At 35.4% G+C, this 26,557-nt stretch overlaps 1 protein-coding gene across 1 annotated transcript; it reads left to right on the forward strand.

Moving 5' to 3' along the window:
• The first annotated feature begins 5,506 nt into the window (after window positions 1-5,506).
• Window positions 5,507-25,975, forward strand: LOC110371554 (fringe glycosyltransferase). The gene is made up of 8 exons (XM_021327874.3): window positions 5,507-5,962; window positions 19,455-19,503; window positions 19,615-19,717; window positions 24,360-24,507; window positions 24,611-24,696; window positions 24,904-24,974; window positions 25,062-25,239; window positions 25,490-25,975. Exons 1-8 carry the CDS (start codon window positions 5,675-5,677, stop codon window positions 25,542-25,544), a joined length of 978 nt encoding a protein of 325 aa, XP_021183549.1. The 5' UTR covers window positions 5,507-5,674; the 3' UTR covers window positions 25,545-25,975.
• The last annotated feature ends 582 nt before the right edge of the window (window positions 25,976-26,557 follow it).

The raw sequence follows: 26,557 nt of genomic DNA on the forward strand, positions 1-26,557 counted from the left end.
GAATGTAAATCAAAGTGTGGCGATAATTAAATTATGTAGCTATTAATATCATCAATCATCAAGCTAAGGAAAAAAGTCGACAGAACTAAAATAAAAAATTGCACCGTTACCTCAGTAGACTGTTTTTATTATCCCGACATAATGTCCTATGACATATCGTCACATACCATGAGAATAAATTAAGACTAGATGATAACAAGTAGATGAAAGGTTTTCAATAAAATATTTGCAGTAGTAAAGAATTTTCTCAGGGAGAAAACGGGTTTTCTAAGCTAGTATTTTTAACTACTACCTATTGAGAATGTCGATAGAGGAAGACTATAATTGAAAAACATGTACTCGTACAATATCGTTCAAATCTCTCCAAAGTGCGTAAGTCACGCGATCACAATTTCGTCCAGTCATGTTTAGACATTAAAGCAATTTGGATTTATTAGCTTTTTTATGAGTCATTTTAGGCTGAATGATATAAAATGTTTAGCTTTTACTGTGCAATTGAACCGTCAATATGGAATACAGTTACAGTTAAAATTTGTGGGTGTTGCCGGAACTCAACAATTTTTATTTTAGATCTTTCGTAATTATCATTCTATTATAAGAGTACTGTTTCGGATAAATAATAAGTATATTCATTTATGCAGTATTCAGTCATCAAAGTAGTTTTTAATGACTAAAGTTTGATTGAAGGTTTTACAAAAAATATGACATTAAAAATATTACTAGATGTGTCTACAGAAGACTGTTTTTCACTAATCCCTATAATAATAATCCCCAATCACTTTTACTTTTATAAAACCCAGACAACAACTTAATTGTTTTCTTAAAACTACCAAAATAAATAAAATTCTTAATACATTTCTAATCTTAGCATAAGCGCTCATTATCGAGCGTAACTACTTCGAGAGAAATGGAGTAACATAATAATTGAAATTACAAACTTCAACGAAATATGAAACTCTGCCCAAAGTTGAGAACTTCAATGTCTTATTATAATACGATTTTGTACAATTACGTTGTTTTCCAGTTTTCTTTGTTGTAAAACTTGTTAGAAATTGAAATAAATTTAGAATTCACAAAGACATATTGACAGCCTCAAAGTTATTGAGTGGAGACTGCTATTACAATGGAAAACTTTTCGAGACAAAAATTGAAAAGAGTTATTGAAAAATAATATGAAAATTAAGTGGAATTTCAACTGATTAATAGTTATTTGTTATACAAGAGTGCAAAGTTGCTTTTTAACCGCGGGCTCAATTTTGATGACCGAGCAAGCGAAGGATTCTAAAATTGAAACACGAGCGTAGCGAGCGATATGAGTATCAAATTAAAAAGAAGTACCTATTAAAGTTCACTTATTTGAAAACTCAGTTTAAAAATGAAACGAGGTCAAAAATCTATGTAAAAACAATAATAAAAATTACTTAATTAATCGAATAATTATTTTAAGCAGTATTTTATTTGTTTAATATGTATTTGTTTGAAAAGTCTTATCAAGATTGTCACAAATGGAGTATTGCACACGATGTTCTAAATTCAAATCACTTTGCCGCTCTAGAGGATAAAAACGACTTTTGCGCTCAGATATCACAGATATCATCAGATGTTAACTACTCTTTCCGAGATGGTGGGATGAAAAAATATTTTCGTCTGTCTTAAAATATTTTCGTTTATTTTTATTAGCTTTCAACAGGTCAGCTCATTAATCTTACAACATCATATCGAATGATTCAATTAATTGCCTTCCAACCAAGCATAAAACAACAAAGTCTTACAAGATCAGATAAGAACGCACCACTGAACTCATAACATGGTCCAATAGTAAATAATAGTTAAGTTTTGACATAAAGCTAGGTTAAACAAGCGGAATTGATGTGTTGATACCATCTGTGTGTACTAGCCTTTCGAAATTTATGCGCGGTAGATAAAATCAGTGTTGGTCTATTTTGAAATTGATGGACTCTTTGAAAGTGGTTATTAGACGTGTGTTTGTTGATTCTGAATAATGTTTCCGTTATTATTGTGGCTGGAGTTTTGACATCTTGATTCTTGCGTTGACCTTTTAGGCAGTCAACTTAATGTGTACAGACAGATTTAGATTATTATATGGGAGACTGGCAAAGGGCTATTTAAAGGCCATAAATAATATACTAATATTAGTTTCTCACACATGAGACGACCTAAATAGACGTCGAAGCTTCTAATAACAATAAAACTGTAAACAAGAGCGTGAAATCAGTTAGAGACGTCCAAATTGCGAATAACGGCACACAAGGCAATGTAAGCAATTACCAAATTATAGCGGACACCGTTGCTTTTCCACAAGTAGCGTTTTGTCCAAATACTCTCAAAATTGAGGGCTATCGATGAAATAGACGCCTATTATTGTTCCCACGGTTCGGACATTGGCGTGTGCGGTGCTCATTACAACATGCTTCCGCAATTAGTGATGGGCTCTGGGCTTTCTCAGTGCTCGATTATTTGTGTCGATATGTGCGTGTGTACTACAAAACACTTCTGTCTTTGAAATTGAGATAAGGGTTTCAAATTTGCCTTTAAATTCCGCGAATAATTTCCAAGCTAGAATTTTTGAATTTTCGGTCCAATGAAGAGTTTGCGACTCGCAGTCTTCGGGTTACCTAGCATAATTCTCACATCAACTATACGTGGTTTTCGATCTTTAACTATTTTTGCAGTTCCAAAAATGTGTTGATCCTATTGAATTATTTACTTCCCTTGGGAGACGCTCGCAAGTTATAGAACAATAGATATTTGCATGTGTTTGCGACGATTAACTTTAAAGTAATAATTATTTTGTTCACATAGATACGTTCGTGTAAGTCTAGAAACTCTGTGTCAAAACAGATGTATGGGAGCATTCATATTACGTTTTATGCTAATGTTACAGTCGTGTGCACATGTCTGGAATAATATTTGGAATCCTCACCATTATTATCTTGAATGTGAGTTATAAATAACCTGGAAGCTTTTGAATATTATTTGTTATGTGACTAAAATAATTATGGATTCATTTAATTATACCACATTTTTTGGAGACATAATGGTTATTACAAGTAATTAAAGAGATTATCTAATATATAATAGATTGGGTGATCTTTCGTTAGTATAAGACGTTATAGCATCAAATGTGTGGTTCGAATTCTTAAGCACATTATTTAGAATATTAATTTAGTAGAAGAAATTTCACAATATTGTTGCAATTTGCATGAAAATGAAATATGTTGTTTTTAACACTCTTGCTATATTATTATTAGATTTGAGAAATTAATAAATTGAAAATATTCGACCATAGTTTCACTTCTCTTTGCCAAAAGCAAAACTTTGTGAAACAAAGATGAATCTAGGGAACACAACGGCAACTCCCTTTACATTGAACTATCTGACGACTTTGACTTACTTAAACCTCACTTTGAAAATAGCTGCGGTCAGACGGCATTTACTTGACAGAAAACCACAAAGCCATTTTATGGACGTGCCTTCTACCGCGCAATATTTTGAACAAGTTATTCCATCGAAGTATTTTTTGTAGGGAAACAATAAGCAATTGTTTGCGGAGTTCCGCAAGGAGTGATTTTAGGACCACTAACAAAAACTTAAACAGTTTTTTGATTTCAACTTGCTATTTTAAGTTATCTACGTACCTATGATTAAAAAGCATTTTATCCACTTACAATTCATTCAAAATCAAACATCATATAAAAAACTTTAACCCGTAAAATGAAATGACCCTAAAACTTCTCCACGTGACATTGCATTATACAACCGGCCCGCCCACACTGTGACCGTTTTACATTTCATGGCTTTATTCAGAAATAAATTGGTCATAACTAATTAACGAGATACCAGAACTATCGGCTTAACCGAACCACTTTTAATTGGGATTCCTATAAACCGATCGGGAGACGGAACGATTTATATGCATCTGATTTGTTTCACTATGCATATAGGTAAGACGTGTTTTATTTTTGAAGTTTCAGAACGGTGGATATAGTCAAGAATATTTGTATACAAAACTTTTTTTGCTGAGTTCATATTTCAGTCATTTGTCCATGTTTCTAACGATGGTTTCTAAAGTTTGAGATATGTCAATCATGTTATGACAAATCAGTTTTGATAATATTTTTGTGTTAAATCAAAAACTATTTTGGTTTAGAAATCAATAAATTGTCGTATAAAATGTGATTGGAGATACAAAATCACACTGCAGTGTTACCTAACATACTCTGAATAGTTACCTGCTATGATTATTTTCCACTGTAAAAGAAAACCTTCGCAAGCTACCTCAATTTATTAGAAAGTTTGAGAATCTATAATCAAAGAAACGTTATTTCATTGTTGTTTTATCATCTGACCCCAATAGCTTGAATGGCAGTGAGAACGTTTTGTTAGAACAATAGAAAACAATTAATATCGCTGCTTTAGCCATTTTCAATCTACGTTAGAAGTAACGGGTACAGCGTTTCATTCAAACAATACGGCTAATCTCTAATAAGCCAAATTAGGCTATTAATTAGAGCTATAGCGGTATTTCGGTAATTTGATGTGAGTAATGATCGATTTAATGTTGACAGTCCCAAAATAAAGGTGCCTTTTGTTCCATGATTATGTAAATTAAGAAAATAAGTCACTCCAAAATTCAATGAATCTTTAAAATTAATTGAATCATTGTACAATGCACCTACGCAACGTTTTCAATTTCTCATTGTCAAGTACTTATTCAATGAAAGATTTAATTAATTTCAATTCTCTATGTCTGACCGACTAAGGAATCACGCTATTAATCTCGGTTAGATAACCAATTTCTTCTTTCATTATCTAATTTAAGTGGAATTTAATGCAACAATGACTGGTCCCTAATTTCATTACCACCCACGGTTCAAGAGTGGCTGCGCGGACCGCGGTCAGTCCAACCCAACAATAGAGTATTGTCCACCGATGGAAACAAATTAGGATGATGACGAAGTGAAATTTTGTACGTGAAGGTTCTACTTCTTCGGCTAATTAGGATAAATTAATATTACCCTCAATGGAAGGACTGCGTGAATAAATCCTGGTAATGATAAAAGTCCCTACTAAACGACCCTAAGTTAAAGGGATTACGATCCCAAAATAAAAATTAGCATCAAATAAAGAACCAGAAAGTTAAAAGCAATCACATAACATTAAGCTATTATGTAACAACAATGCGAAGGTGAACTATCCAAAAAAAATCCTCAAAACGCGTATACCGTGAAAAGTTAAAAATCAAAATACGAGAAATTTGAAAATGATTGGGCATAAAATTGGTCGTTTCGAGACGATTTCTCGATGTTGTAGATAACTATTATGTGAACACTTGACAGGGTGTCGCCGCCGCGGGCATGACGAAGGAGCAGGCGCACGCGCAGGTAGACCCTTCGGAGAGACAGAGCACAACGCATTACTCCTCTCGCTCGCACCACGTGGTGGGGGCAGCAAGGCGCGGGCGTAAGCTTGTTGCCCGTGCTACATTTTATTTAGTTTATAACCGTTCTTTGGCGCCTTAGCACCGTCGAACTGAGTGCTGCGCTTGACCATTGTTTATCAATAGTGTTTCGATAAGAAAAACAACAGATGAGTGAAAAGGTGTTACGGATTCTTCAAGCTTATCGGTGCGTTGGCGCCAGCCGCCTCTGGCATGGCTCCACGCAAGATGCTTAAAGCTGCGGCTCTGCTGATTACTTTGGGATACTGCAGCCTACTGGTATACCAAGGTGGCGTTACTTTTAACTTCCAAGAAAGTCGTGCGGGATCTGTGCAAGTGTCTGACTTATCCATCGAACCAGTCAGGACCACCATACAAGACAGTGTAAATAAAAACATAACTCTAGATGACATTTTTATCAGTGTGAAAACTTCAAAACATTATCAGTTCACAAGGCTACCGATAATTTTGAAGACATGGTTCCAGTTGGCGAAAGAACAGGTAAACATTCAATACTCTATTTAAGTAAGGATTGATGATAAAATCTCATTGCTTGACAAAAATAACGCTAATGAAAGAATAGCTTTTCCAATAGGTAGGTATTTGGTTTGTATATGTTTACTGTAAAGCTTTAGTAGTAGTTTCTCTGAATGAATGTAGCATTGAAATCAAAACAACAATTGGAGCCCATAATGTTTGGAACTCGAATGTTAATGATGTTTGAATAGAAAGGATAAATACGTTCATTCATTTACTAACAGCACGTCAATTGTAAACAATAGCTAATGGTAGTCCAGAAATACATTCCTGATTACTGATTTTATTTGATTATGGAAATAATGCTTATGAACCTCCAAAAAACATTTGTCATTATGACAATGTTCTAATTAGATTTCTTTTGTGGTTATGTTTGAAAAAAATATTTGGGAATAATTTCTGATATTAATCTGAACTGAATGAGTTAAGCTTATGCATCGGTGGGTAATACCAAAGATTTCAAAATGGATGAACAAAATCTTGTTGGAGCAGATGGTAACGAGAAAGATAATAAACCCGAGACGAAATAAAATACGAAACAAGACAATATTACAGCTGTAAAAACAATGAGAATCTACAACTTTACCGTCCAAGACTGGAATTCTTTAAGTTTTACGATCCAAAACTGTTGCCTATAAACTTCTATTTACTTGACCTCTGCATTTCGATTGATAATTTGGATTTCATGTCGTTTTAAAAACACATAAATTAAACTTTACCACAATTTCACTGAACTCAAATAATAATAAAACACAAGGCTATAAAGGGGCTACCCGCAGAGTCAAGATTCAATACTGCGGTGATAAATCTTTAATAAATGCACCAGAAATGTTCCCAGCGGGACTAGCTTGTTCATAGACTCAATATTACCATCTAGTTTCGGAATTAGAAAAGAATGTCTTAATTCCATTTCTTATTCAACCTTCATTTATACAAATTGCTTCGAATGAACGAAGAAAACCCGTTCCTTGCCGTTTATTTCAAATTGCTATCGAATTAATAGCGAGTGCTTCTATATTATGGTGGTGACTTGATGCCAAAACAACGCTATTACCTATGCAAATATTTTCGTGAAACTATTAATCTTGTTATTCAAGTCACAGAACGTGTTTTTTTCTATAAAAGTAATATTATGTAAAAATATTCTAATCTTATGGCATGGCATTGATTTCAAAATTGTCAATACCGATTTTGAGCATACAATTTATACCTATTTCTTTTCTTAGATACAATCTTTCATTACAAGTATCATTAGCTGATAAAATCAAAACATCGATCTGATTCGATCTTTTCTTAAATACATTCAGATATTTTATTACGGCCTACAAACATGACCAAATCAACTTTCTCAGCTCAAATGCAAAACGAATTCATTTATTCGAAACCAATATATCCTCGCATACAATAGACAGCACTCGTGCTGCAGCCATTTAGCCAGCATTTCCTGAATCTGGAGCGTGCATAATCAACCGTTAATCCGGCGGTGCGCAAGCGCAGGACCGGCGCCATTGTGGACCCGCGCGTGGCACGGCGCGCGCGCAACACGTGACGTGATTGTGTACTTGATTTTGCCCTTTTGTGGCAACTCTTGGACGTACGTTCCTGATTTATAAATGGAATGGCTGCATTTTATGATTCGTTGTTGCAAACTGGTTTTGTGGCCTTTTGTTATTTTGTGTTTTGGATTGAGAATGCTACTTTAGGGATAGGGTTCTCTTGTTTAGGGATATAAGAGGAAAAATCATCATGCCAAGTATTTTTTTTTCAATAATCACTCCACACAACTTCAAGTGTCACTTTTTTTAAAACTTCCTAGGTACTTTGCTTGAAGCCCTTTCACGCAAAAACTGTCTCACCTTAAATAAAATTTTGTACAGACTGTTTAATGTAGAAAACAAACTGGCATCTGGATTACCCGAGCCCCACAAAACCAGAGAAATTTATTCCACCACATGAAACTGATTACATCTCGACAGAACCAATTAATATCACTAAATGAAAATGTACAAGTTGTTGCAACAAGGTACCTTTGTTTTATCGACAAGCAGTTACCGGTACACGTAATTAATTTTAGATCCAATTGGAACGATTCGATGCATTACAATTTCTCTCCAGCATTCTGAAAATTACATACAAACAAGATTTATTTATTTTAATGTAACAATCTCTACGTATATCATGTTAAAAGCCAATGATTCAATATTCTAACTTCTTTAAGTCTTTAATGCTAAAACTTTCCAACTAAAATACAATCGGAAAATATTTTTAAAGAAAATAAAAGTCCCGGTATTCAAGTTCTCTGCAGTTGCAGAAGTCAACTAAAGGAAATTAAAACTAATTTGAAGGGGCGAGAAGTGAGCAAATTAACTCCACTTGTGAACTGGTAAAACTTAACGTTACTTAATTGTTTAATGCAAGTCAGTCTTTGTACGGTAGGGAGTTTATAGTCTTTACGTTTGGACAAAAATATTTGGTATGTCTGGTAACTTTTTTATTTTGAGTTTGGTTTCTATCGATGTGAAGTAATTTTAACCAATTTGGTTCTTATTATTCACAGAGTCTTTTAATTTATCGCCAAGCTGCTTATACGTATAGCAGTTCATTTGTCTTGTCGTTTTGAACTATGGTCTTATTAGGGTATTTTCGATTGTCTTAATATAGTTTTAAACCTGCGTCCAAACGGTTGTTAAATTTCATTATATACTGTAACAATACTGTATTGTATGATGCATGTACCCCTTATTGGGATGTTACACTTGTGATAAGTGTCATTATTTGCTGAAGTTTAGTGTTTATTATTAATGATTATCGAGTAGTAAAAGGGTAAAATAAAAAAAGATCGGTCTTCAAAATGGTACAAAATACGTTTTTGGCAATTATTATCATGTATGTCAACCTGACGACGGGTGCCAGCTTTCTTCTGGTTGATTCTTCTTCCACTCCTTTTGACAGCTTGCCTGATAAAATGGCAATCATTTAAAGTTTCCTTTACTAGTAAATTGGCACGCGTGAAAAGGGCACACTTAATCTGAAGCCATGTTGCCGATAACAATTACAATGCGTTACTTATGGTTTCTGTTATGTTGCTGAGTCGTGAAATGGTGAAATCCTAGTACAGGAAGTGTAATAATATATTACGTACAGAATAGGCACGTGTGACATTATTATTTTCTAAATAAAAGTCAATTAATGTTGCTACTTATAGTGGGTCGATTCCGATAGACCTGATAAACTGATATAAAGATCTGTGATTTGCAAAAAGTGGACTACCCCAAGTAAAGTTATGACGAGTATGTAGACTAATATAAAATATCTAACTGAATCGTGATTAAGGTTTATTCTAAATTGACACTAATTGCGCTGATTTAAAGTGCATAATTGCACGTAATGAACGGTACACCTGAGCAGACATAACTCTTTTAGTTCATGTTAAAGTCGCTATCGTATCCGTCAGGTATGTTTAACTTAACGTTTGCTTAAGCAACTTATCAAGATATCTTATTGCCTCAACCTGAGCTTATCAGCGCTATTTTAATATGTTCTGAGAAGTCGGCGGATGTATTGTGTAGCATTTTTGTTGTTTTAACTCGAGGGTGATAAGAAAAGGTAAGGTAGGTAAATTCTAGTCTTTCTGTTAACGTAGCTTTAAGAGCGGGAATTTTTAGAAAGTTTTTTTCTAAAGAAGGAACTGCATTTATTGAGTTAGATAACTCATTTTGACTCCTTTTGAAGAAATTTTACACTTGTCAAAAAAGCTGATTCTACCTATTCTTTGATTTTATTGATATTTTTAACCGCATTCACTGCTTGTAATTTTTTATCAAAGGTAGTAAGGTAGTCCCTGCTACTAAATAATCATTGCTCATTATCTTCCTAACTTAAACCACCAGAACTCCATACAAAACATATATTATCCATTCCATACAAATCTAAGTACAAATTACAGTTAACCAGCCGTTTCCGCAGTTATAATAACCAATGGTCAGATAAGGCAGTTAAGGAGAACAGGTTCTTCGAAGGCTTAGATTGCAAGACCACCCGGTTCTGCAATCTCATAAATTATTTCGTGTAGTACCTAATTACAGGAAGGGACGAGATAAAGGATTTAAAGGTAGTTTGAAAGTCCTGTAGGTGACAACAATGAGTGAAGTGAGAACCATGTATAAGATATACCTGTATACCATTATATTATATACCAAATGTACCTATGACAAATGCTTTTGGAGCCTCAAAATCTAGTTGCAGTGTTATAAAAAGTTAGGCTTATAGGAAAAAACCAGCAAGAAACTTCACATACATTGAAACAGCAATAGCACTAAGTATTGTTATAGACTTTGAAAGAAAGAAAGAAAGAAAAATATTTTTATTGGCACAATACATACACAGTATATAACATAAATTAACAGTAAAATAAAAGTATCACCGAAAACAATTCAGATAAAAAATAAATAAAAAATAATAATAAAATAGGCTCAACATTTAAAAATATAATAATAAAAATTGTGCCAACAAGGTCACAGCTCAGCATATTGTCAAGTGACCACACTGTACAACAGTACTGGCCACCCGACGCTGGTTTTCAGCTGCAACCCACGAGTGTCGTACGCTCGAAATTATTAAAATCTACTGCTACCGATACCGTCTTAAAATTCACTCCTTATTCCAAGATTAATAATAGTTAGTAAATACATATCATAGATATTATTATATAATGATTAGTGTGTGTGTCAGTGAGTGTGAGTGTACCTAGTGTTTTATAGTTTTACACGTGCAGAAAGGACAAAAATAAGACAATATAAGCCACAACAAACAGCAGCCATACGAAGCCTGTAAAGGTTATATGGGAGAAGAGGTTATACAGACATTTTCATATCGTTTTTGATGCAGTAGTAGAAATTCTTTTAATTTCACCTTAAAAGTCACACTGCTTTTTGCTTTTTTAATGGGGGGTGGAATATTATTCCAACACTTTGTTGCTGCATAGCGAAAACTCCCCCTGAATGCTGCGGTCCTGTGTCTCGGGATAGAAAGTTGTGGAACACAATTCCTTCGTACTCTGCCAGTGTAACCATGTGTCCATTCAAGCTTATCATACAGATATAGGGGTGTGCGTGAATGTATGACACTAAACATTAAGCTGGCTAAGTGCAGTTTTCGTCGTGCATTCATTTTTAAAGTTGCGTTTATTAAAAATGGAGTAACGTGACTTCTAAATGGTATGTTGAAACAAAATCGCGCACATGCATTTTGAAGTCTCTGTATCATACGTTCCGTTTTGGATAGTAAGCGCGGGCCATACACAGAATCAACATAATTGAGCTTAGATAAAATCAAAGACTCAACAAGTAAAATACGCAAATCTTCAGACAGATAGGGACGCGCTTTGTAAATCACTTTTAGCCTGTAGAAACAATTTTGGATTGCCTCAGTGACATGTTTCTCAAAACGAAGGTCCGCGTCCATAATCAGACCCAGATTACGTGCCTCATAAACACGATCTATAGGTTCTCCCATTACTCTTATGCAGAAAGTGGCGGCGTTAATTGCGCTTAGCTGGGTATTAGTACCAAAAAGCATGTACTTAGTTTTTTGTGGGTTTAAGACCAAGGAATTGCGCTTGGACCAATTTACAATTCGCTCCAGGTCATCATGCAGGTCTTTCAGTGCTCTTTCGTACTCATGGGGTTTAAAGGAGATGTAAATTTGAGTATCATCCGCGTAAATGTGGTAACTACATTTTTATATTCGTCGTTATGTCAGCGCAATACAAATTAAATAATATAGGTCCGAGTACGGAACCTTGCGGCACGCCTCTACTAACCGAACGATAAGAAGAAACATCTATGGAACCGTCTGTATGTCGTATTTCTACGAACTGAGTGCGTCTGTTAAGGTAGCTATCGAACCATTTTACTGTGTCCACGTCAAAGCCATAAAAGTCATTTTAGATAGTAAAGAGGAATATTAATACAGTCAAAAGCACGGGAAAAGTCCAACAAAACCAACAGTGTGCACATCCCGTTGTCTTGTGCTGATAGAATATTATCTGTTACATCCAGAAGCGCAGTGGTAGTGCTACGGGCTTTCCTAAATCCGGATTGCATATCGGGCAGGATATTATTTTTCTCTAGGTAATCAACCAGTTGCGAAGAAACCACTTTTCCATAACCTTGAGAGCACAGGCAAAATGCTAATCGGTCGTAGATCCTTAATATCTGCGGCATTAGGTATTTTAGGTAGTGGACGAATTTTTGCCAATTTCCACACCTCGGGAAAAGTTGCTATTTCAATAGATCTATTAATTATAGATGTTATACATTCTAATGTTGCAGGCAATGTCAAAATTACCATGTTTATATTAATATTATCACATCCCTCTGCGTTAGACTTAACACTATTCAGAATTCTCGCGATATTTGACTGCGTTGTAGGTTTTAAAGTAAAACTTGAGGAGTTGTGTCGCGAAAATTCGAAATAGGTCAGTTCAGAAAGACTGACTTCATCATTACCTGGCACATTTAAAAAGTGGTCACATATAGCATCTGGATTATTAAGATGCAACGGTAATTCAATGTCATTTTTAGGTGGAAGCAAAGTATTCTTTAAGTTTTTCCATAGCAATTTGGGGTCCCGTGCCTGATGGTTGATATTGTGCGTGAAATAAGCAGATTTCTCCCGATATAATGACACATTAACCAGAGACTTAAGCTCACTGTAGCAAGCTTTCTTGCCTTCAGTTTTATATTCCCGGTATTCGTCATTAGCCTCGTTCCTCAAGCGAATCATTAATTTAATGGTGTCAGTTATCCAAGGATAAGAACGCTCTCTTATAGTACATGTTTTCTTTGGTGCGTGAACATCAAATAACGCAACTAGAAATGAATTAAACGTATTAACCATTTCATTAACGTCACGTAATTCAGTTATAGCCTGCCAGTTGAAAAGATTCAAGTCTTGTTCAATTTCTTCCTTTGAAACTTGATTTAAAGGTCTATAACAGATTGTCTTAGGAAGTATTTTTGGTCTTTTGAAATTCATCTCACACGTCACGAGTGCGTGCGCACCCAAATCAGGTATAGCTTCCACAGCCACAGAGCGGGCCTTAACATTTGTGCAAATAACATCAATCAGTGTGTCTCCATGTACCGTGGTATGTGTCGGTGTAGTCACTAATTGTTTTAGGTTCATACAATCTAGAAAGGACTGTAACTTGCCTGTTTTTGGGTCAGAGTCATTTGTCAAGTTAATATTAAAATCGCCCATCAATATTATAAAGTCACACTGAGTTACACTATTCAATGAGCAAGATATGGCATCCAAAAATAAATCAACATCCTGCCAAGGCGGGCGGTATGCTGTGCCTATTGCGAGTTTAGCCCCACAAACGCTGAGCGTGAGCCACATTTGTTCCACAGAGGCATATAATGGATCAGTAGGATGCGTATGTCTACGCACAGTGAGACCGCGTTTGATATAGAAACCAACGCCTCCACCCTGCCCCCTTACCGACAATGGTCGTGGTATATGGCGTAGTCTATATCCAGGAATCACGGGTGCACGCCCCTCTTCACCGACCCGCAACCAGGTCTCATTAATGGCCATGATGTCTACATCGCGCTGTAGCACAGCCACCGTAAGCTCATCGTGTTTAGTTCCCAAGGAGCCAGCATTCCAAAGCCCAACTTTGAGTAATTTTATTGTCATTTTATTTTTGCCCTTAAGACTGTAAATGTGTTATATAAATATATACAGATTTTGTGACGTGTAACTCTTAACATAAATATATTATAAATTAAATCAGAACAAAGAAAGCGATCAACACCGTGGGCTACATACAGTAATGGAAATACACAATAGTTAGAACAGACAGCAACAGCAAACATAATAATGCAACAGTACCTATAAGCAAATATGCGTGTACACTAGGCAAATACAAAAATAAGTTATTTTATGCACATACAATATCATAAAAATATCATTTAAAACCTAAAAGTAGCAAAATTCACGAAACATATTGCAAAGCATTTAAACAAAGTTATAATTCTAATACACTGACAATATTCGAGAAGTACCACATAACTATAAATTCCGGTAATTATGTTAGAAGATGATAGCCAACTTATTTGACGGGAAAAACGTTCAATGTCGGATTGCATTCTAACTTGCACCACCGATTTGCCCTCTTCCTTGCGAGCAAGTATACGCCCATCTCTTGTCCACGAATATTTCCATCCGCAACGAGTCGCAGCCTGACGTGTCATGTAGAACAATTGCCTGTTAGATTTTGTCAGGCGCTCGTTCACATAGATCCGTTGTGATGCCCCGGCAACTCAATGTCAGCAGTGCATAGATTCCGACGAACACGCGCGGCGTTCAGGATACTGTCACGAGTAGTGCGCCTTGCCAACCTGGCAACAATAATGCGATGGCGAGAAGCATCCTCTCCCTCGACGCGGTCTCGCAGCACATTACCCACGCGCCTTACAAATACCACGTCACGCTCATCAAGCGACACGCCTAATTTAATGGCCAGGACGTTCAGTAGCTGGGTTGTGTTCTCCCCCTTAGTCTCCGGCACACCGGAAACTTGCACGTCATTGAGTAGCGACTCCTGCTCACGCTCATTGAGCTGCAGCTTAAGTTCACCAACAGTCGTTTCTAACTCTGCAAGACGAGGAGAGACCGTTTGCTCGATTTTTTCCTCCACCGTAGTAACTCGGACTTCCAGTGCGTCGACTCTGCCCATCAACTCCTCGCGGAACTCACGGACCTCAGTCCTTAACGCATTAACTTCGTTCCGAAGACAACGTATCTCTAAGGCAATTGAGAGTGAGTCTTCCAGGTTATCACGGCCTGGCGAATCACTCGCCATGCGTTTGTAAGCGCGAGATTGGGTATTTACATGCGTAACGTCAATCGCTGCTGGTGTAAAGATGGGCAGACAGGTGTGTTGGTGTTATGGAGTGGTGTTTTAGCCCAACAAGAAGGACAAACCCAGTTTTCATTTGATTTAGCGGAGTCTGGTGTTACATATACGCAGACCGGGTGATAGTTTTTCTCACACCGTTTACATTTAATTGATCTGTTCGAAGATATATCTTCACTACAAACATCACAAATCATATTCATTTTGAATTATCGCAAAACAACGTTAGCGTTCGTGAACAAAGGCAGTGACTCAGCTAGCAAGCGGCACGGCGAGTACATGCGCCGAGTGAGTGGCGGTGCGTGATATATGAGCAAGCAGCGCAGCAATAGGCCGTACGTATGGAAGCGGCGGCGACAGCGATAGTGATACACAAGTGAAGTATCAGGAACATATCACAGAAATAACTGAAATCAAAATCCTTAACATTTGGATACACAAGAATATCGATAAGACACCAAATCTCATTCAATTCTTCCAATAAACCATGTTGACTATAGATTTTGAATCCTTCCCTATGATACTTCATACTTCCCAAATATGAAACACAAACAAAAATATTGTACAAATCTGAAACGATGTAGCGAAGTTATATGAGGCGTCTCACCACCTCAGTCAAACATGTCGCGAACAAACCTCGCCCTGTCTAATGCTATTTACTGAACTGGATACAGATATTGAGTACTGGAAGGTGCAAATTTTATAAAACCACAAAAGTAAAGTAAGAATAGGTTGAGGTGCAAATGGGTTTTGCTACACTTTTTGTCAATATCTAGATAGTTTTATCCACATCATACCAACGGGAAAAAAGAAAATTAGTGATATACATATGCATAAGTGTACCTTCGTAACCGCAGTTTAGACCTTGCCAAACCAATACGGATACTTTTCGGTATAAAAAAACCGTTGATACGTCCTTAACATTAATTTATTCCAGCCAACTAACTTGACCACAGAAGCATAAATTGTCGACAGAACCGTCATCAACCTATCATGGTCAATACAAACTTTTTAGTCGAACGTACCAACGTTCTTTTATTTCTGACTACTGCATTTAAATGTATGTAGGCAGAGATGAATCGTATCTCATCGCCTACGTTCAGCATTAACCCATTGCCCTCAGTTGACTCCTATGAACGAGCTCTCATGACAAACGCACTTCGGTTTTTTATCCATTCATTCATTCCATTCATTGCTCAGCCCGTTCGGAGTTGTTAGAAATATGTAACAGGTTGTCTGGTAAGAAATCGATCAAGTTTATTCTTCTGTTTTTGTTTAAAGGCTGATCTTTATTTGCTAATTTAGAAATCGTATTCGGTGTAAATGATGCTACAAGTATTATCCCAATGAGTTAAAAAATATGTCTTCTGTGGTTTAACCCGATAATGAAGCTTTTGCTAGTTTTGTTCAGCTCCATGGGTCCGATTTTCACTTCCTCTTTCATTTTTTAAGATAGAATGTGTTTTATCTCAAAAGATAGGTCTTTTCTATAAATTTAAGTCTTTGTCAAAGGTATTTACAGAACAAGATATTCTATAAATTTAAGTCTTTGTCAAAGGTATTTACAGAACAAGATATTGCTTGTCGGCTGTGTTTTGTCAACAGGCAACAAGATTGCGGCTTTCCGTCCTAAATACTAACTTATACTACCTATGTTCTGTTCATTAATTACAAATTATGTATTTCCTAATAAATAACTAATGTTGATCAAATGAAGCCTTTCAGGTATTTCAGGTACTGTAACTTTTAGAAAGAAAAGTATTTACACGAATCCCAAAAACTGAGTAGTAACTTTGGTAGCGATCGGTACCGAAAGTCATTTACAGTCTGACCAGCTTACTGATACTCCCATGTTCGGACTTAGGAAGCGGGACATTTTTTTCATAGTAGGTTAACGTCTAACTTTACGAACAATGTGGGCTTATAATAATGTTGACATTTTAAATATTCGACTAGGCACCCTGAATATTATCATGACTACCTAGGTACTTCAACATACATTACTTACCTATAGGTAGGCTTATAAAACGACAATACAATGGAATCCCTATAAAAAGTGCATTCCGTTTTTTTATTGCGACACTGCCACGGAATACAAACGTGTCGTATTTTCTTACAACCTAAATAAATAAAAATCTTCACAGAATATCATTATCTCTTATGTCAGCATTAAATTGAAATTCTAAAGTCAATATCTAAAGTTTATTTAGGAAGTTTGTGTATTCGTTTCTGCGAAATTTTACTTAGAAATGTAGACCACCAAAAGTGTTGTTTGTTTGCTTACGAGCGATTATTGTGTTGATGTTACGTTTAAGTACAATAGATATGTTTGGGTAATTATTTCAATGTTTTGTTATGTTTAATTACTGTACATAATTTTGTTGAGTAAATTGGTAATGAGGGATAAGTAGGAATAATTTGTCAAATGAACAATTTCGTTTTCCTCGTAACGAAAATCTTTATAAGGTATTTTAGGTGTGCTTTATACTTATGAAATGAGGATTTTACAATATTTATTGTTCACGTTTTAATAGTCGTACATTTCATAAACATTCTAATTTGGTAATTTCTGTTAATGAATAAATTACCAAAAAATATAACCAAAAACATTTTAATGAGACGTTAGACGACAAAAGAACAGATAATTTCAAAAGAAGAATGCTTAAAGGTACTTTAAAGAGTTCAATTAATAAAGGTATGTACATGTCCCATATAAAAGTAATTTTGAAAAGTCATCAAACTTAAAGCCGTCATTATAATATTCATAATCATGATTTTTAAACGGTCTCCATCATGTTTCTGTATAGCCAGTGGCAATGATCAAACATTGAATGGATAATCATTTCAAATGAAAACGTTTAAGAGGTTAAACGAACCCTTTGTGATTGATCATTATAATTTTACGCTTAGAGATAACTATGTACTGATTTAAATAGTGATGTTTAAGGAATAACTGTTTTCATCATCACATTTGGGTATGCAGTATTGTGACTTTGAATGGTTGTAGCATTACATAAGAACTCTTATAAAACGTATTATTTGGCAGATTTATTATTCTCTGTCAAACAATTACATAATAGTGCCCTGGCTTCTGTCAGAGACAGAAAAATACAAACAGCGGAATCGATATCCGCATTTTTGGGAAGTCGGTTTAAACGAGAAATAATAGTTTTAACTAGGTAAATCTTATCTACCGTTACTTCATAAGATATTTGCTTCATATTTGATTGCTTCCTACACTTCGAACAATTATCCATAAGTTAGTCTACTCATCCCTAATAGAACAAACACCATGTTTAACAGAGGTCAACATGTCAATTACAACTCGCAAATCAACCAAGTGTGCCAACATTACCATAGCCATATAAAATTGAAGCACAATGACAATGATTCGTACACATGGAGAACAAAATGATTACCGGAGATGTCATAACGCACAATTTCCTAAGAAAACCGCGCCAAAATGCGGGTGTTCGAGGGACGAGGAACGTTACTGTCCCTGCCCTTATACGCCTTCTCTGGACCCGTCCATATTTTGTAATATGTACCAAAAATCATTTACAGATATCTCAAAGACCCCGAACTACTCGTTAGTTCACTCCTAACTGACCGTTTTTATCACACCTACTGTACCCTGTTTGACCTACAAGAAGGCGCCTGACCTATCTGCAATATGGCATGTCCTCTCATCTTTCCTTACTCCGTGTTTGTCCACATAGTGACGCTCACGACCCGAGCTATATTTAGATAGCACAATGCTCAGTTGCGCTGATAACTTTAATAAAGGCCTTGCTTAACAAAGGGTTGGTAATAGGCTGTAGTTTATTGTAATATGCTGTAGTTTATTGTAACAGACTGTGCCTAAAGCCGAGGATTGGTTTTGTTGCATCATTTTAGATGTTTGATTTATTTTGTGAATGGGTTATCGAACTAAAGATTAGCCACTGATTTAGTGGCTAAATTAGGAAGAAGTTATTCGTTTTACTCGAGTTATTGATTGATGACGAAATATTGGTGGTAATATTCGTCTATTAAATCGAAAAATTTTAAATCTAGTTCTTAGGTTTCTTTTAACACATTACATTTTCTTAGTTGAAACAGTTAACGGTTACATTTCTTAGATGTTTTCGTAACACATCAAATGAAGGGGACTGAAATAGTTCTAATAGTTTACTTGATGTACTTCAATGATTACTTCTGATAATGTTGCACTACAATGATTGCTTCTTGATTTGACTACACCTTCTCATACGATATTCAGTCGTCAAACGCTTGCCGCATTGAGCTCTCAATTGCAGTCGACCTATCGACCTGGTGTAAACGAGCCATTATGGCTAGCTGACATTAGTATGGTGAAAGGAAAATGAGATGATTTCGAAATGTTTTAGTTTTCATACAAACTGCATTTTACTTTTTATAGCCAGTTGCATAGCAAACAATTAAAATAATTTTTATTATACCATTGACAACCTGTAATTAGATAGCTTTTTTACATTCGAGATCAATAACAATAAATTGTTTTTGTTGCAGACATGGTTCTTCACGGACACAGATAACCCACAACACCAACGTCAAACAAGTAAGTCAACACTTTTACAAAACTTCAATAACATTATGACCAAACATAGACTGTGCAATCGCCAAACAATTTTAAACCTTACTCCATTGTAATAAGGACACTTGTTTACAGACGGACACATGGTAAACACGAAGTGTTCGGACTCGCATCAGCGAAAACATCTATGCTGTAAAACATCCGTGGAATACGACCATTTCCTTGAGAGTGGTAAAAAGTGAGTATCAATATTTCAAACTTTTCTATAAAATTTTGATTGCGGCAATTTGACTCTTATTTCCTGAGACACAAAGGCTAATCTGAACAGAAACAGGGATAAAATTTTCAAGTGTTATTGTAATTTTATTTATTACATTTTAGTTCTTATTCTTTGGTAGATAAGGGCTATATTTTGGGAAGGGATTGGCGATAGATTTATTTATCGTAAACGTGTTGGAAAGTTTAACGAGATAAGCGTGTTTGTCCGATAGTTGGTGGAGATTGTTTTCTTAGTGGACGCAAATCTTTTTGTCCTGAGCAAGTAATATTCTTTTATGAGCAGCTTTTACGGGTTCGATCATATTGATGGTATCGTTCCCCTTCTAAATTGACAAAAGATAAGACCAATTTGAGATTTACTTTTTAAGATCAAATAATTTCGATAAACCTTGGCTAGACATCTTCGTAGAACAAGATCGGAGTCACTGTCTTCTTTAACAGCATATTTTGTTGCACTTTGCTGCGCTTGAGCTTAAATAGAAAATACTAAAGCTAATTATGTCAATGATACAAGCTGTCTCCCTATATCTTAATCTCGGAAAATTAATGGACCACATGCCCTTTGCCAGAATCTAAAAAGTTCATAAACTTTTTCCTCATGACATGATTAGTGAATCTCAAGTATCTGATTTATAAAACCGCCAATTTAATTCCAATATATTTATCCTTATACGTAATCATTCTGTCCAAACAGACCTAACTCCTACACAAAAAGTTAAAGCCAATCCAAAATCACCCTCGGGTTAAGCAGAAAGTCTATCATCACTAATTATAGCTGCCATAGCTGGCCTTCCAATACAACGACACATCAGAGCAATTATAACGCAATCAAAATAACGTTTGTATGAAACAAAACGAGTGATGGATGTGAATTAATCAGAACTGTAATTATAAATTTAGATGCTAAGCTACAATTATTTGAAGGCTCTTTACATGTGTGATCTCACGCACCGTTTGTTCTGAAAATTGGGTAGATGCTTTGTGATATAAGTCTAGCTAATTCTGTTCTTAGAAAGAAGTTCAGAATTAAAGCAATGTTGATTGACACGAATTAATCGACTTTTGTAGCAACTGAAGATCACAATCAAAATTCCAAAGATTCTTCAAATAAAAGTTAACTGACATGCAAACAGTTCGATTGGTTAATTAAGAGCAGGAAATCGAACATGTAAATTAGATGCAGGAAAATAGCACTCATTGCCCAGCGCAGGCGGAAACCGTAATTCAAGAGGTCAAAGGGGCTTTGCAATCTGAATGCAATACACTACGATTCAACTTATTGAAGGATTCATTGGAAAATACAGTGTGTTGTGTCTGAGAGCACTAGACACAAGCACTGGCCCGACAGAAGTGATTAGGGGACACAAATTGATCCCAATAGAAATTTTCAACTCGAAATAACTTGAAATCGCTCAACTGATTTAAAGTTAAGTGCTCAGCAATCAAAGGAAGTTTTTCGAAATTCATAAGCTGAATAAATAAACGAAGCTATTAGTTGACAAACATAACACAGCAGTATTATAAACTCCTTCAATATTTTTCTACTAAAACGAGCGTGGTTCGAAGTTTTTCTAAACCGCAGTTAATCAAAACCCGCAGTGAGTAAGTTTTTGTTTTCACTAAAAACAAAACGCTCTTAACTTCTGTTTTTAGAAGCAGTGTCTGTTTAAATATTGAACACAAACTTTGGACGACTCTAATGACGGAATTATGTTTAAGAAAACATCTTTCTGCGTTCTAAATATCTCGCATCAAATATTCATATAGTGAATCTCGGTACTTTAGTACATTCGCTCATGACATCGTATAACGACCGACTGCACTCCTAAAGAACATTTTTAGGAGCACATGAAGCAATTTTGAAAGCAGATTAAAATTTCTCCCGTTTGTGCCGTCTCTCCAATAGGAAATGTACTTTTTTTCTCCAGTCCATATCAGAAGTTGACAACAATGTAAAAACGGGTATTACCGCAGTTCGGATTTTCATACTTTGTTTATTCATTTGAACAGAGAGTATTTTAGTAAACCCAGTGCCTGTTGAAGGTTTTTTAATCAGTAGACAACAGCGTTACCAGCGAAGCTCAACGTTCAAACACAAACAACAAACGTTAATGGTTTTTGAAGAGCAAGTTCAATATTATTTTGGGCTCACAATAATTTTCACGCGTTTACTCAGAACCGACTTGTGTTTTTCTTGAAACTCCTTCGACTATTCCCACAGTTGTGTTTTGAAGTACAACCCTAAAACGCATTAGTATCACATTTCAATGTGTTAAGCATCATCACTCTTGTATTATTGGGCCTTCTCGTTGATCTAAACGGGGACACATTTACAAGAATTCGATACTTAGGAGGTCCATGCTTGTCACTATTATCGGAACAATAAACCTCCTTTCTTGCTTAGCCATGATGTAAAATATTCCGTTCCCCATGAAAAAAGATATTATGTAAATTATGTTCTGAACAAAGTTAAATTGTTATTATTTATCCTTTATATGGAACATTTAAATGCTATGTTTGAATACCCACAACATTTCCCATAGGCCTCCTATACAAACAGAGAGTAATTGAACGTTTCCGGCTGAATGAAGCTATTAATTATATGCCGCCTAACAATCTCCTCGGCATGAGTTGTGATTCATAGTCTATTGTATAGAGCTTTTGTAAGGTGTCGCTCAAGTCTCGTTACTTGCGCCCATTAATTTTCTTTGCCTACGCATCAATTTGTCCATAAAACTGAGTTGAACCTTTTGTAATAAACGTCCAATGCGGTGATCTTTTGTAGGCAGTTCTTCCGTAACAAATGAAACGGGATGGATGTGATGGCATCGCAGTGCAAGGTCAGAGGGATCGTTTGATTTTATTGAGAAGGATACTATGACACGTAGGGGAATTGTTGTTGTTGCGAGAGCATTTCCTGGAGGGGGTTTTATTTACTTTGAGCAAGTTGCAAGTTCTACTTTTGATCATAATTATTGGTAAAAGAAAAGTGTGGATCAAATTTTGCTGACTATATAAGAAGTTGATCAAAGCTGCAAATCTTTTACAATAACATCACGCACCGTCAAGGAAATAATAATCCTTGTAAAAGAAGTAGGATCCAAAAACATCAAAATATACATCGGTTAGGAGCCGAACAGCTTTTTCATTGGCCCCAGGTGGACTGTAATAGGATTATCGTACGTTAGCGGTATAAGCCTCACTGGATACGTCAAACGGATTGTTACGTACAAAATTACTAGTCACTATGGGGCCTTTTGTCCGATGCGAACACGGAATTGGTTATGATATTCTACTGTACGTTCTGCCGAAATGAGGATAATCTTCACATCTTTCTTTTTCTGCTAAACTGTTTATGGGATCGTTATTAACCTTAATGTCTTCCCGTGTCTTCATTTTTATTTTTTTCTTCTATTTTGCTGAATATTTTTGGCTCTTGCGCTTACTTAAATTATTTTCACTGTTCTTGTTACCAATAGTTACTATGTATTGAATTAAGATTTTTAACTAAAAATGTCAATCTTAATGTAACTTGTCTTATTTTTTGTATCGTAAGTCCATCACGAACAACCGGTCTGATGGTAATCTCCCCGGTATTTATTGCTTTCTTAACATCTTGATTTCCATTTTAAAGTCTATTTTTATTAAGAACAAGAACGTTTTGGTTGAGATGAAGATCAATCTTTTGATACAAAATGAATCATTTTCGACAATTTAATAACTTAATTTTTGTTTCTTGAACACAAAAAAATATTTATTATGATTATATTCCGCTAATGTATGGAAGCATAATTATGTAATTTCCATAATTATGTTTTTCCTTTACAAAAACTCACTTCATTCCATCATTAATCTGTGCATAAAAAGTGTTGATAATCTTGCTATGTAATCCTCATCGTAAGAAATCAAAAGACGTTGTTGCATAAGAAAATCCCGTTTAACATGAAGTTGTATATAATGTAAACTCAGTATCAGGCATATAACTAACTGCAATTATGGGCGGATATGGAAATAATAAAGCAGTGAGTAATTCGTTCGGCTTTGCTCGGTTAATAACATACTTAAGCTTAGGTCCGCCTCGTAATAAATAGTCTCGATCTGCAATTAAACAGCTGTCTTGCAAGAAATACGCGTCGACCGATCCAATTTCGCAAATGCAAACACGATATGCAAGAAACTCGATCCAGATTATATAGTTGGCGAGTGGCAGCCATTTGTCGTACGCCATATTGCAATATGTGGTCACGGGTTGCGTATACGCAGCTCCTGTTATTTGCCGGCGAGTGTAATGTTAGTAAATTACACCACAACGCTAATTATTGGCACCCGAAGCGAAATTCTTGTTCGTACGACTTTATAAACACTTTGTACTCGCAATTATTGCGTTCCGTAATTCTGGATGCAGCTGGTTACTTTGTGGATACCCGTTTGACGATCAAGCGTTTTTAAATTGTCGGTTACTTTTATGCCGCGTATAATGGAACCAATTCTTTACCTTCATCGTTATTTTTATTTTTGAAAATCGAATAATGAGATTTCATAACTCCTGCGGTGATGTTGTTTTTGAATGCAACTTTTTAAGACTTTTATTTTTGTTTTAGGTGGTTCTGCCACTTCGATGATGACAACTACGTCAACGTGCCACGTTTGGTCACAGTTCTACAAAGGTACAATCATCAAGAAGACTGGTACTTGGGAAGACCGTCTGTCAACAAACCGCTCAGCATTTACAACAAGCCTGCTGATAGGGTAAGGAATTAACAATTCACCTTCCAAAATAATCCTTATAAATGGGTCGGCTTTTAACGTGATTGATTTAATAAGTTTGTTATAAAAGTTTAATTTGTTACAGCTGATGTTCTCGTTTTGGTTCGCCACGGGCGGTGCCGGGTTTTGTATAAGCAGGAGTTTGGCTTTGAAAATGTTACCTGTTGCGAGGTGAGTGATTCAAACTTTCTAATTAAAACGTAATATCGCGAGATTGCCGTATTAACTTTGTTAAATGAAACAAAGGATTTCACACCGTGCCAAATAATGTGTTTTATAAGCGGTATGGCTGGTTTGAATTGGAAAGCTTTTGACTTTTGATGTAAAATGTTAATTTTCCCAAATATTGGCTCAATTTAACTGTGTTCTTTGTTACAGTGGGGGTAGATTCATCAGTGTGTGTGAAGGCATTCGGTTACCAGATGATGTCACCATGGGTTTTATCATAGGTGAGAATCATTTGTTGTCACTCTCGTGCGTATATCTTTCTTATATCATTTTGAATGTTTTAAAAAGTATCGCTTTATTGTTTTCAGAGCACGTAGTCAAGAAGAATTTGACACTAGTACCAGAGTTTCATTCTCATTTAGAACAAATGAAACTATTGCCGACAGACACATTTCGGGATCAAATCTCCTTCAGTTATTCTGGTCCTAGGGAGAAAATGAACGTCATCAATGTACCAGGATTTGATACAAGATATGACCCTACCAGGTAAGGAAACAATAGTTTGATAGTCTTGATTTGTAGAAATCTTACATTTAATTGAGTTTAGTTTAATAACATAACAAGGCCTATAGTACAACCTTGCAATATTTTAATAACTACTGCTACTGAGTAGCATTCAGGGACGCCGAATTTACATGATCTCCCAGGGGGTGCAACACCACCAACTTTCAGACTCTGGGTTCCGTAGTGAAAGTTTGTATGTGTAACTAAATTGAATTATTTTATTTTGTTCCAGATTCCTGTCTCTTCATTGCTTCCTATTTCCACATTTCAAGTTCTGTCCTAGATAGCATCATCATCAACATTTTGCAAGGAAAAGGATCAAAGCTCTATAAGTCACATTAATTTAAAACCAACATTGAAATCTTCCATAGAATTCGAAAGTGCAATAAAAGTCCAATTATGAAGATCAGATATATAAAAGAATATTTTTTGAAGATTTTTATTAAATAGCTTAGTGTTGTGATATTAGTTTTACAAAGAAAAACATCATGTATTGAAAATTTAAATTTGTAAAAACTGACTATGGTGTAAATGCTTTTAACAAATTGTATATAAATCTTTATACAAATTGTAATGTCTATAAGAAATCTGTGATATTAGAATATTCTTGTATGTAGTTATTAATATAAATGTTGTATTTAAACGTCTCTACAGTCAAATGTTATGACATTGTTTGTAAATGTAGTTGTTTATAAAATAAACAATTTTGAAATATTTATTTCCGCCTTTTTTCTGTTTTTACATAGCCCTTCTTCTTGTATCCCAAACCCAGATAGGACGACATGAAGATTATGCAAGCAAAAATATTTGAGGCTTGTAGTAATAGTCCGCATAAGGCATAATACATGATGCCATTCCTTCTTGCAGTATATTAAAAAAAATCATTTATACTTGATATAAGATTTCATACTAAACTGCTGTCTACAGTGAATTTCCATTGGGAGAAATAACAAAAACTTATAATCAAGACGACAAAGAAGAAAGTACTATATTCACGTCTGTCATTGTAACAAAACAAATGTTCTTTCTTATGCACTGGAGTTTTACGGCAGCTGCACAAAATAAAGTTCAGTAATAATTTTAAGAGACGTCTGGCTTACGTCCCGAGTTTTCTTCATAATAAGTGGTTCTCTGAAATACTGAGTATAGGTACTTGGATTTAATTTGTAAGAACTTATTTCATATACATAATATCCTGTAGGTAAACGTGTAGAAATATTCACAGGTGCAAACTACAACTACTTACAGTAAGTATCTAAAACGTCCTTAAATTCAACAATTTAGGTATCACGTCAATATC

The sequence above is a fragment of the Helicoverpa armigera genome, chromosome 9, assembly GCF_030705265.1.
Source record: "Helicoverpa armigera isolate CAAS_96S chromosome 9, ASM3070526v1, whole genome shotgun sequence".
Lineage (NCBI taxonomy): Eukaryota > Metazoa > Arthropoda > Insecta > Lepidoptera > Noctuidae > Helicoverpa > Helicoverpa armigera.

Bases quoted from the DNA above. Each gene is read 5' to 3' on its own strand.
- LOC110371554 (XM_021327874.3), top strand. From the start codon at position 5,675: ATGGCTCCACGCAAGATGCTTAAAGCTGCGGCTCTGCTGATTACTTTG. The intron at 5,963-19,454 runs GTAAACATTCAA...TTTTTGTTGCAG, and splicing joins TCCAGTTGGCGAAAGAACAG to ACATGGTTCTTCACGGACAC. The intron at 24,697-24,903 runs GTGAGTGATTCA...TCTTTGTTACAG, and splicing joins AAAATGTTACCTGTTGCGAG to TGGGGGTAGATTCATCAGTG.